General features: G+C 42.9%; 1 protein-coding gene across 1 annotated transcript in view; it reads left to right on the plus strand.

The window, feature by feature from the left end:
- The window catches only part of UBR5 (ubiquitin protein ligase E3 component n-recognin 5), a 160,812-nt gene that overhangs the window by 90,177 nt on the left and 58,621 nt on the right, over nt 1–12,014 (plus strand). The window contains exons 25-35 of the mRNA XM_074986831.1: nt 513–636; nt 1,577–1,674; nt 2,806–2,954; nt 3,839–3,930; nt 5,732–5,878; nt 5,986–6,104; nt 6,196–6,322; nt 6,430–6,559; nt 6,839–6,999; nt 8,299–8,538; nt 10,222–10,345. Coding sequence (XP_074842932.1) covers nt 513–636; nt 1,577–1,674; nt 2,806–2,954; nt 3,839–3,930; nt 5,732–5,878; nt 5,986–6,104; nt 6,196–6,322; nt 6,430–6,559; nt 6,839–6,999; nt 8,299–8,538; nt 10,222–10,345 — 1,511 coding nt within the window. The remainder of the gene's footprint in view (nt 1–512; nt 637–1,576; nt 1,675–2,805; nt 2,955–3,838; nt 3,931–5,731; nt 5,879–5,985; nt 6,105–6,195; nt 6,323–6,429; nt 6,560–6,838; nt 7,000–8,298; nt 8,539–10,221; nt 10,346–12,014) is intronic.

The raw sequence follows: 12,014 nt of genomic DNA on the forward strand, positions 1-12,014 counted from the left end.
GCATCGTCCATTCCTGGCCACCAGTCTCCAGCTTCCCAGCGTTGGAGCAGCTCCTGCTCCTGGCTGCCAGAGCTCCCTGATTGCTGGCTGAAGCTCCCCGAAGGCTTCCTGACCCCTGCTGGCTTCCTTCCCCACTAACAGCTGCCTGGCCGCAGCTGAGGCTTCCAGCTGGGGGGGACTCAGTTGTGGCCTGTTCCTGGCCACTGGGGCTCTCTGGTTCAGAAACATCCATGGTTCGGCAGGACCATGGATGTTGCCAGACCAGAGTGTCCCAAATTTCAGAGGTTGAGCCTGGAGCTGTATGAAATTGTGTTTAGTGTCTCTTTCAGTGCATAACAGTTTACATTCTGAAATATAAGGTCTATTACGTACAGCGAAATGCATAATGTGGTACTGAAACTGCCAAGATGGTCGTAATGAGGATGTTGATTGATAACCTTAATATCACTAGCTCTTTTTGTGATGAAGTATTTTTAGTAAATGACCCACAAAACTATTTTTTCTGATTGCAGGTCCATCTGCTGAACCATCGGTAGTGGAATCAAAGGATCGGAAGGCAAATGCTCATTTTATTTTGAAGTTGTTATGTGATAGTGTCGTTTTGCAACCTTATCTTCGAGAACTGCTATCAGCCAAGTAAGGGTTTCCAAATGAAAAGTGCCACCATTGCTTAAAACAAATGTCACCTGAAGATGGTACATCAGTTGAAATTTATTCGTAAACATCTTAGTTAAAATGTCTTCACTATATAGGCAAATATTTAATATACTGTTTCATATTTACTTAGAAACTTACTGCAGAGTGCCCACAAGTGTGGGTGCACGCATGGATCCACGAATTACAGAGTGCTTTACTTCTCAAGTAATCCTTTTTGAGGGTATTTGATTTAGGTATTTACCTTGTGATAATGCTGTATTAGAAGGATGCGTCATATGATATGAGCACCAGGTCTAGAGATTCATTGTGAAGAAAGATGAACGGGAATTGAAGTTAATATCTTTGGAGGACACAGGACTTTAAAAGCAGCTAAATTTTCACAAGTGATGGGCTTGCTAAAGTTGATATATTGTTCATACTAGGGAAGAATTGAGAAACAAAGGGATACTACTTAAGTATCAGGGAACTATGACGTATGGCCCTTTGTGCAATAAAGTTCCACTAGAAGATGCGAAAGAGAACTGAAGCAAAGATTATAAGGAGTCACACATTTGAAGTCCTTTCTGAAGAAAAGACTGTTTAGAATATTACAGTAAAAAAGGACATTCTTAATTAGTTGCGTATATCCCTTTTATCAGTCTGACAGTTTTAAATATATGGAAAATTATTAGATAATCATCTTCCTGCTTTTCCTTAGTGTCTGTGCTATAATAACTTCATTTTAATCTTTTCAGCTTTGTCCTCTGTTGCACAAGAACCTCTTGTTCTTTTTAGTCGTTACTTTGTTTCAGTTTTCAGCATCCTGATTTATTCCTTTCTATATATGTTGAAGTTGGGCTGTCTCATAGCTTTCTGTTGCAACTACAAGTTCAGCAGTTGTAGGTGTATTTGGTAATAACTTTTCAAATTCATTTATTAGAGATGCAAGAGGTATGACACCATTTATGTCTGCAGTTAGTGGCAGAGCATACCCTGCTGCAATTACCATTCTGGAAACTGCACAGAAAATTGCTAAAGGTAAATGAGTTTCAGATATGTTTTATCTAGATTTAGTTGTTTCCTTTTTCAGTTTTGGTTTTAGCATATGTAGAAAGACAGTAATTGCATGAATAACAAACATTTTTATGTAAAATTGTATATGTTTGAGTAAATGACAAGGATCAAAACTTAACCCTCCTTAAAATACATCATGGAAAATTTGCGACTTGAGAACACATTCTAATATATGTATTAGTTTATAGGAAGTTATATGTACTTCTCACAGAGCTGGAAGGGACCTCAAGAGGTCATTGAGTTCAGTCTTCTGCATTCGCAGCAGTACCTATATCACCATTCCTGACAGATCTTTTTTCAATCAATTTGCCCCAGGTCCCTAAATGGCCCCCTGAAGGATTGAATTCACAACCCTGGGTTTAGTAGGCCTTGCTCTAACCGCTGAGCAAACCTTCGTCCCCCCCTTGCCTTCCCTCAATAAGAATACTACCCATGGCCAGCAGAGAATGATGTCAATCCATTGACCTCTGGGTTATGGGCCCAGCACGCTTCTGCTGCTCCACTGTGCTCAGATAATAATAGCTATGAGTTTGTTAATAATATTACTCTGCTCTATACAAGATCTTTCATTTAAGGATTTTATTGCTTTACAAAGACTAAAATAGTATTCTGCAAGTTCTAAGTGCTTAAAGTTCACAGTAATCCTATAATATAGAGGGATCACAACCACAACTTAAGTTTATTCTTTCTGATTTGGAATACAATTTCTGGTCGAACAGTACCATATTTAGGCCCTATTCCTGGAAAAAAAAAAAAAAAGTAGGCACCTGCTTAACCTTCTGTCATAGTTTTATCTGCAGGGAAGACCCATAGTGTTGGGAGAAGTCGTCTATTATTGGGAGCATTTTGGTATTCATATTTCCAACTAATTTTAAATGAAAACAAGCGCTCCTGTAGTAAGCATCTGAATATGTGGGTCTTACCCATAAAAGCTCATTACCTCATAAACTTGTTAGTCTTTAAGATGCTCCAGGACTGCTTTGGTTTTTTTTTTGTGAATCTACAGACTAACGTGGCTAGCCCCCTGAGATAATTTTAAATGGATTTTACCATGGCATTCTTTGTAATAAAACACTTATGCTTGAATTTTTTTAGCTGAGGCAACTTCTAGTGAAAAAGAGGAAGATGTGTTCATGGGAATGGTTTGCCCATCTGGCACAAACCCAGATGATTCTCCTTTATATGTTCTGTGTTGTAACGATACATGCAGCTTTACGTGGACTGGAGCAGAGCACATCAATCAGGTAAGCAGTTATTAATCAGTTCAATGGGAATGTGTTTCAGCCATGCATTATCTGTACTGTAAAGTTAGTGATACTGAGTACCGCTGGCCCTGCCCCTGCATAGATTAAGTTAATTTATTAATTCATTTTAACAGTTTGGAATTGTTCTGCAGTCATTTTTATTTCTACCTCTCAAAAGGAAAAACTCAAACAAGTAGCTGTTTTGGCTGAAACCTATTAGTAGAGTTCTAAGGCTGTTTTTCTGATGAGCTTGGACACAGCTTTGTAGATGAGCAGCAGATTCAATGATCTGCTTTAAGGATTAACTAACAGCAAATGTTTCACAGTACTACTTTGTAAAAGGGATGTTTACAAAAGCAAGATTTTAGAGACATTTCAGTCTTTGACCAAGCAATTGCAATTCACTTACTTGGCAATGTTTTCAGTCAATATTTAACCTTGGGGTCACAATGGTCGCCCTTTAAGCCTTAACACAGGTCTAAAAATTGAGATTGTCTTCCTTTCAACCGTTTTTCTTTCCCAGAGCTGTTCTGTTGCACAGTCTTTCCTTTGGTTGGTGTTCGGTTTTAATAGCTTTACTTTTACTAAAAGAAGAACAAAAGAAAGCAATCTATTTAAGTATATTGCAATATACTTACTCATATCATAGTGGGAGAGGAGGGTGGACCGGATGACTTCTTGAGGTCTCTTCCACCTCTGTTTTTATTGTTTTATTTTTTAATTGAGTTATTATTTTATTGTTTTACTTTTATTGTGTTATATCCAATATTGAGTTATATAATAAATGAATATTGATACTGGTTATCCATTGTAATGGAAAATTATTCATTTAACTTTGTATTTATAAAATGGTGATTTTTTTTTTTTCTTCTCCTGTGTTTTAGGATATTTTTGAATGCCGAACTTGTGGTTTACTGGAATCTCTTTGTTGTTGCACAGAGTGTGCAAGGGTTTGTCACAAAGGTCACGACTGCAAGTAAGTACAGAGTTCACTATCTTACAGCCGAATGAACTGATGTCTTAATTGGTTCCATTCACTGGCTTTCTCTTCTGATTAGTTGTTCATGTTCATTGGTTTATGGTACAAAATACTTGCTTATAAAGTATTAATTTAAAATTAGGGCTGTCAAGCAATTTAAAAAATTAATCATGATTAATCGTTCTGTTAAACAATAATTTTGCCCAATGTGTACAGGATTTCCTATAAGTGCCCACTTCATACAAGAGACGAAACATGCTACTCAAGAAAAAAGAAAGCCATGGAAAACACTTTTCTCTCTTTCTAGGGCCTCCTGGGTCATCTGCTTCACCTTCCAAACAAGCAGTTTCCAGTGCCTGGCACAAATAACTTTTTCCCTTCCAGTCATTTAATCAAGGGCTCTTTCTGGCACTGCCCCAGCCCCACGTAGGCTCATTCCTGGGCACTTCCATCTCCCCGTGAGCCTTTTCCCCTGTTTGAAGCAGAGCACACAGCGGGCCCCCCTCTCCTGTAGGAGGAGGGAGAGGAGCTGCCATGGCTGTGATCAGAGCTGGTCTGCAGCTACCGGAGGGATCTTGTGGCCTGTGGTTGCCAGGGCTGCTGGGGCCAGAAACTGTGGCGTGGGGAGGAGAGGGAGAGGGAATTGGGGCTGGCTGCCTGCCTGCTGCTGACTCCAGGCAAACACCTGGGAGCAGGAGCAAGGCAGACTGGGGTTGGGGTGCTGGTTGCATGCCAGGGTCCAAGCTTCACATGGAGGCAGAAGAGGGTCTCCTGAGCTCTCCTGCTGTTGATTAGAGCAGAGGGCAGGTGGGAGGGTGGGGGTGAAATTAACCAATGGTCTGGCAGCAGTGCAAGAGGCGGGGGCCAGGGGGCAGCAGGAGCCAGGAAGCGCAGCTGCCTCCTGCTGGTGGTGCTGCTGCTGCTGCTGTTGGTGCTACAGGAGGAAGTGGTGGAAGCCTGGTAGTGCAGCGCGGGGCAAAGCAGGGCAGTGCAGCCGCCTTCCCCACATAGGATCCCCCACGTTGCTCAGGATTTCCCAGCAGTAGAACTGAAACCACCACTTAGTTGCCCCACTCCACCAGGTCCCAACAGCCAGCAAGCACTTCCCGCACCCAGGCTCTGCCTGCCTTTCCAGCTCCCCAGAGTGGTAAACTAGGGCTGTAAGGTAACAAGCGTTAATTTTTTTTAACATGTTAAATCTGCTGTTCATTAATTGCAGGTGTTAACGCACATTAATCGACAGCCCTACTTAATATCAACAAGTGTATATCCATGAAATGTCCTGTTTTTAGTTCTTCTGTCATTTGATGGGAAGCAATGGCATACAGAGTAAATTGTTAGCATATTCCAACACAACCTCAAAAGTTGCTTATATAGGGATAAAACATGAAGTAAATCTATGAAGCATCAAAATAAATTGAATGTGTTCCCCCATAAATTTGCCCTTTTTCTTTAGTAGGAAAAAGGATCCTCTGTGTAACTTTTTTATGCTTTGACACTCCCGTTACTTTTTGTTAAAAAGCTATCTGAAATGTGAAAGTATGCATAGTAAAAGTTGTCCTGATAAGTAATTAGTAGAACAGAATACCAATAAACTGAAATTTTTTAAGAATTGTAACTTCTTCCTCTTAAATTAGTGTTGTGGTGGTTCATTGCTGTTTCAAAAAGTCCATAGTAGCCAATGAAATGTATTTTTTAATAAAAACAAACCCTAGAAAGCCCTCTTCAGAAATTCATTTTAAAAATAATTACTGAACAGTGATGTTAAAAACCTGCACTTGTTTTGCACTTGTTTCAGGCTCAAGCGAACTTCCCCGACAGCCTACTGTGATTGCTGGGAAAAATGCAAGTGTAAAACATTAATTGCAGGACAGAAATCGGCTCGTCTTGATTTACTTTACAGACTGCTTACTACTACAAATCTAGTTACAATGCCAAATAGCAGGTTAGTTTTGTATTTGTAGTGACTTGAGGCATGTGAATGGAAAGAATAATATGTATGGAAGATTTGTTTTAAAATATTTTTTCTTATTACTGTATTCTTCATTACAGGGGAGAGCATCTCCTATTGTTTTTAGTACAGACAGTTGCCCGGCAAACTGTAGAACATTGCCAATACAGACCCCCTAGGATCAGAGAAGATCGTAATCGTAAAACTGCAAATCCTGAAGGTGAGCCTCTTTCAGTGAAAAGAAGAATGATGTATATCTCTGCATTTCATTACCTTTCTCACATGCCATTCTTGCCACCTTTCCTCTTTAGAGTCTGATATGCCCGATCATGATTTAGAACCTCCACGGTTTGCACAGCTTGCTTTGGAACGTGTTTTACAAGACTGGAATGCGCTGAAATCTATGATCATGTTTGGCTCACAAGAGAATAAAGACCCGTGTGTATTTACATATATTGTTTCAGCTAATTCTTAATTCCCACTTCCCCCCTTTTGAGATCTGTCAACTTATTTAAATTTTTTCATTTTGCTTTGTTTTTTCCAAGTCTTAGTGCAAGCAGTAGAATAGGCCATCTTTTGCCTGAAGAACAAGTTTACCTTAATCAGCAAAGTGGTACAATTCGGTTGGACTGTTTTACACATTGCCTTATTGTCAAGTGTACAGCAGACATCTTGGTAAGCAGTTTTAGCTATGTTTTCAATAAATGTTTATGTTGTGCACTTTCCATAAGAGCTGGTTTTTAATTCAGCTTAAAACTAAGGCTGCACTGGGTTTTCCATTCAATTCTAATAGTGTATGATCTACTAAATATGCCTTGTTCATGTTAAAGAACCTAATACATTTTAACATACCAGTTTTCTGTGAATCTTTAGATACTTGAAACAAAATGCATTAAGGATTTTTAGTGTGATTTCTCACCACATAAGTAATACACTATAATGTTGTTTCTGTAGCTTTTAGATACTTTGCTGGGTACTCTTGTAAAGGAGTTACAAAATAAGTACACTCCAGGGCGTAGAGAAGAAGCTATTGCCGTTACAATGAGATTTCTGCGCTCTGTGGCAAGAGTTTTTGTCATTCTTAGTGTGGAAATGGCTTCATCCAAAAAGAAAAAGTAAGGGTTGTATTTTACTTACTATATAAATAAATGTGTATGTGCAAAACTAATTTATTAACTGGGGAAATGCTAAAATGCTCTTGTGGGGCTAAGGCTTCTGAAGTTAGCCTTTTATTTCTGGAGATCTGGATTCAGATAATTTAGGTTTCTTATAAAAAAGAAAGGGTCTGACTCTTATTTTAGTCTCTCCCACCTTTGATTTCCCAATAGCTCAATCAGAGAGACAAAGTAAGTTCAGGTAATAACTTTCATTGGATCAACTTCTTTCATGTTTTTGAGTTATGCAGACCTGAACAAGAGCTCTGTGTAGCTTCAAAGTTTACCTCTTTAACAGTAGTGGATCCAGTAAAATAGGCTTACTCTCACTCACCTTGTCTCTCTGATCTCCTGTGATCAGTATACCAACAGGCACGAGAGAATCTCACAAGTCAGTACAATTGGCAGTTTTTTGTAGCATCTCTAGACTTGGAATGTCAGGTGTAACAGGTGAAGAGTCACATGTGTTGGTGGAAATATGACATTTATATCACGCATGGCCTTAGGCAGTTCTGCATTGGACATGACTTTGTATAAACTGCTCACTTATGTGCTGCTTCATTTTTGAGGAGTTAACAAGAAGTCTAACTAGAATTGACTGAGAATTTTTCAATAACATGCCAGGAAAAGCAGAAGCAAATTTTTTGTTGTGGGATTGAGGGAGGTATGGGCTCACCCACCCCAAAATATTCAGTGGTCGTGTGCTCATCTGGTATGTGAGACCCTTTACCTGCTCCAGTGGAAGTGTCTACAAAGTAGAAGTACTTCATCAGAAAAGACTGACTCCCTCCCAACTCACCCACCTCAGAATAGCCAATTGTCTGATTGTTAGAACTCTGACATGAGAGGTAGGAAACTAGCACAGGAGGGATTTGAACTTGGGCATCTCGCAGAACAAGTTAATACCTGAGCCCCCAGTTTGGCGGCTGTTCTGGGTGGAGGGTTGCTTTTTGCTTGTTTATCCTGGTACAGAACAGGAAAACCTCGTCTCTTTGAAAATTTTATAGGAAGAGAAGGCAGTTCCCCCCACAGCTCTAATTCTAATGCTCTTTTGACCAACACCTGCATAAAATATTACAATTTCTGTATCTTCGCTTGCTGTACTTGTAGTGTGACTGAGTGTTTTCCCTTTTGTTATGAGAGTGCATTACATGTTTATTATCTCCTATTATGTCATCAGTTAGTAATTTTTAGCCACATATATCTTATAAAGACTTCTCAAACCATGATCTATTTGATTCTTTCCACATTTCTTTCTAGCAACTTCATTCCACAACCAATTGGAAAATGTAAACGTGTATTCCAAGCATTGTTACCCTATGCTGTGGAGGAGTTATGTAATGTAGCGGAATCCCTAATTATTCCAGTCAGGATGGGTATTGCCCGTCCTACTGCACCATTTACACTTGCTAGCACTAGTATAGATGCCATGCAAGGCAGTGAAGAGCTGTTCTCTGTGGAGCCTCTCCCACCAAGACCATCATCTGATCAATCTAGCAGGTAAAATTGACGACTTGTTCTGTTTTCTTTGTCATGTACTTGCTAAAATATGGTTTTGGACTGTTTCTCGAAGACTCGTTTGATACATTTAGTAATAGAGTGTGGAGGCTCTATATGGTAATGTTCCCAAAACATTTGGCTGCAAGTACATAAATCACAAAAAATTGTATGGCACCATCCACCTGAACGTAATAAAAGAATAACTGGTTTGTGTACACTGCATTTGGACCTGTTAGGGTGTGAAATGCAGGATGGTTTTTACAGTGCTTGGGAGGCAAGAAAAAACAGTTATTCCAAGATTAATTTAGTGTTGTTTGGCCAAGTCTTGAGAAATGCAGCTGCCGCTGGAGATGCCAATGAGCATGAGAGCAAATTTCTGACCATATTGGAAACCCAGAGCGAGCAAGATAGTTTGATTCCATCCCAAATGTAGTGGAGGGTAGTGAGACGTTCTAATGGATGGGTAACTGCAGCAATTTTTAGTGCCCATGTATTTTCCTTTCTTCACTTACTAGGGCTGTCATCCCATCTTGCACACACGTAAATACACTGATGAATTCCTATTACAGTAGACCCCCCCCAAGATACGAGCACTCAAGTTGTGCATATCTCAGGTTAACATGACTGTGAGTGACAGAGAAACTGACCAGCGCTGACCAGCTCAGATGCCGTCACTGACGGGAGCGGCTGCCACCCTGGCGAGCAGTTTCCTGGCTCTTGTCAGGAACAGCAAGAGTCCTGCTGCCGACCCTGACGAGCAGTTCCCCAGCTCCTGTCAGGGGCGGCAGCCTGCCGTTTGGCTGCTGCCAGGGACAGGAGTGGGGAAACTGACCATCATTGCTGCATTGGTCAGTTCACTGGCTCCAGCAAGCTGCTGGGAGCTGGGAACCAGGTGGCAGCCTGGATCCCAGCTTCCCTCTCCTTCCAGAGCCAGGAAGCTGACCAGGGCTCTGCAAATGGAGGAGAGCCGGGAGCCAGACTGCCACATAGTTCCCGTCTTCCCTCCATTCACTGGAGCTAGGAAACTGATGAGAGCTGCTGCCTTGATGAGTTTTCCCACTCCCATCAGTGGCTGCAGTTTGAGAGTCTGATTCTCAGCTGTCACTAACAGGAGCGGCAGCCTCCCCATTGGTGTGAGGGTCAGCAGAGTCAGTCTGCTGCCCCCGACAGGAGGTAGCAGAGATAAGAGTCAGGCTGCCACCCCAATAGGAGTGGGGAAACTGATCAGTGCTGGTCAGTTTCCCCTATCCTGTGAGTGGCAGGCAGCCCAGAACCAGGTTTCTGTGCTGGTCAGTTTCCTGGCTCCCCCGAGTTGCATGAATTTTGACTTTGCGGGGGTTGCACAAGAATGCAACCCCTATCTAAGTTTGGGGGTCTACTGTATTTGGGTGTGTTTTGTGGAAAGGTGAACGTGCTGAGTAAGTGACAGACTAAAATGAACAGATAAACTTGAAAGTGTTTTCTCATCTGGAAGAAAGGAAAGGAAAAAGCTGGTCTTCCTAATTTGGTAGTGAATTTAAGGAAGTCTTTTTGTTACTCCATCCTCCGATTTATGGAGGATTTAGATTAGCTCTGTTGTGGCAAGGGAAGCGGATCACTCCTTTTCATAAAATATTTATGCTGCAGGTTCTGCCGCCCCCTCCCCCAGTATAGTAGCTTACTCATATTTTTATTTTCTTGTAGTTCTAGTCAGTCGCAGTCCTCCTACATTATAAGGAATCCTCAGCAGAGACGGATCAGCCAGTCACAGCCAGTTCGTGGCAGAGATGAAGAGCAAGATGATATTGTATCTGCAGATGTGGAGGAGGTTATTTTCTTAATTTTTCTCAATTTGATACATAAGTGTGTATTTTGATGTTTTAATATCAGTGAATAATCAATAGCCCTCACCTCTGAGCTAATAGGCCATGAATTCAGGCCATCTACAGCTCAAGCATATTTGCTGGCAAGCACACATTCAGGTTTGGGGGTTGGGAGTGGGGAGATGCTGGGAAACTCACCCCTTCCCAGTGACTGATGGGGTAAGGGAGGCATTAGGAAGATTTCAAGGCTGGCACTGGCCTTGAAGTTTAATTGAGTTTGAGACTCCTGATATACACGGTGTTGAGAGGTGACAGAGTTAGCTGTGTTAGTCTGTGTTCTGTTGAAACAAAAAAGCAGTCATGTAGCACTTTAATAAAATAATTTGTTAGGTGATGAGCTTTTGTGGAACAGACCTGCTTCTTCAGATCGTAGTCATACCACAACAGATTCAGTATATGAAATACAGAAGTCCAAAAATTGTTATCAGGGTTAACTTGGATGTTTAACTTAACTCTTAACTTCTTCTTCGAGTGTCCCCGTGGGTGCTCCACATTAGGTGTCGGGCTCGCCCGGCGCCGCAGATCGGATCTTCCAAGCAGTTTCTGCCGGACCGCGCATGCGCCGGTGCGCACCACTCCCCCGCGCGCTCCCGGCCACGTGCGCGATCCGGTCCCCGCCAGTTCCTCTTAACCGCCGTCGGCTGCAGACGGAATCTGAACTAGGCTAAGGCCAAGTAGCGTATTCAATGGCTTTAACTGTTTTTTCTTTAAAGTTTTTCAAGTACTTAGGCTACTGCAAGTTAGCCGGTTGTTATTTTTCAAAAAAAAAAACAAACAAACTACAAGCGGGACAGCTTCAATCCAGTCCCAGTAACAAGCGCCGGAGGCCAGGAGCATAGGGCCATCAGCCCTCCTGCTGCAGCAGGCCATCAGAAGGGGAAAACAGCACAGAGAAGGTGCTAAGTACCCGTTTAACAACTGAAAGACTCACCAACAATGTCCTCTTCAGGATTTAAAGAATGTGAGTCCTGCCGAGAGGTGCTGCCAGCGTCTTATGGGCACAGTCTATGCATAAGGTGCCTTGGGGAGTCCCATGTTGCACAGAAATGCTCCTTCTGTGCTAAATTAACAGCCAGAGCAAGGAGAGACAGGGAGATGCGGCTTGAAATGCTGCTTTTCGACAAGGCCCTCCAGCCAGACGTGCCGGAGCGGCCGCAGCAGGAGGGACCCTCCGGGGCCCATAAAAGGAAAGCTGCCTCCCTCACCCCATCAGCACAAAAACGGAGGAAAGTCTCCCCAGCCGGATCCCTGCCGGCAACAATAGCAAGCAGGACGGGAGGAGCGAGCAGCCCCCAGCCACAGCAACAGCTGATCGGCGGCGGCACGGAGAGCCACGTGGAAGCGGCTCAGCCTCCGATAATCAGCCAGCCGCCCCGCACCGCAGGCAGGGCGGCGGCTAAACAAGCGCTGGTACCGGCGGCACCGCAGGCAGCGGCACCGACCCCCAGGGAACCGGCGGTGCAGAGCGCGCAGGCACCGGAGGACACCGCCCGTGCGGCACCGCCCTCGAGCGTGCCAAGCTCGGTGCGGACGGGGCCGGGATCCCCTGTACGTCAGGGGGCAGAGTTACCTCCTCAAGGGAGGGGGAAGGCTGCACACAAGAGGAGGCATTGC

The sequence above is a fragment of the Carettochelys insculpta genome, chromosome 2 (assembly GCF_033958435.1).
Source record: "Carettochelys insculpta isolate YL-2023 chromosome 2, ASM3395843v1, whole genome shotgun sequence".
Lineage (NCBI taxonomy): Eukaryota > Metazoa > Chordata > Testudines > Carettochelyidae > Carettochelys > Carettochelys insculpta.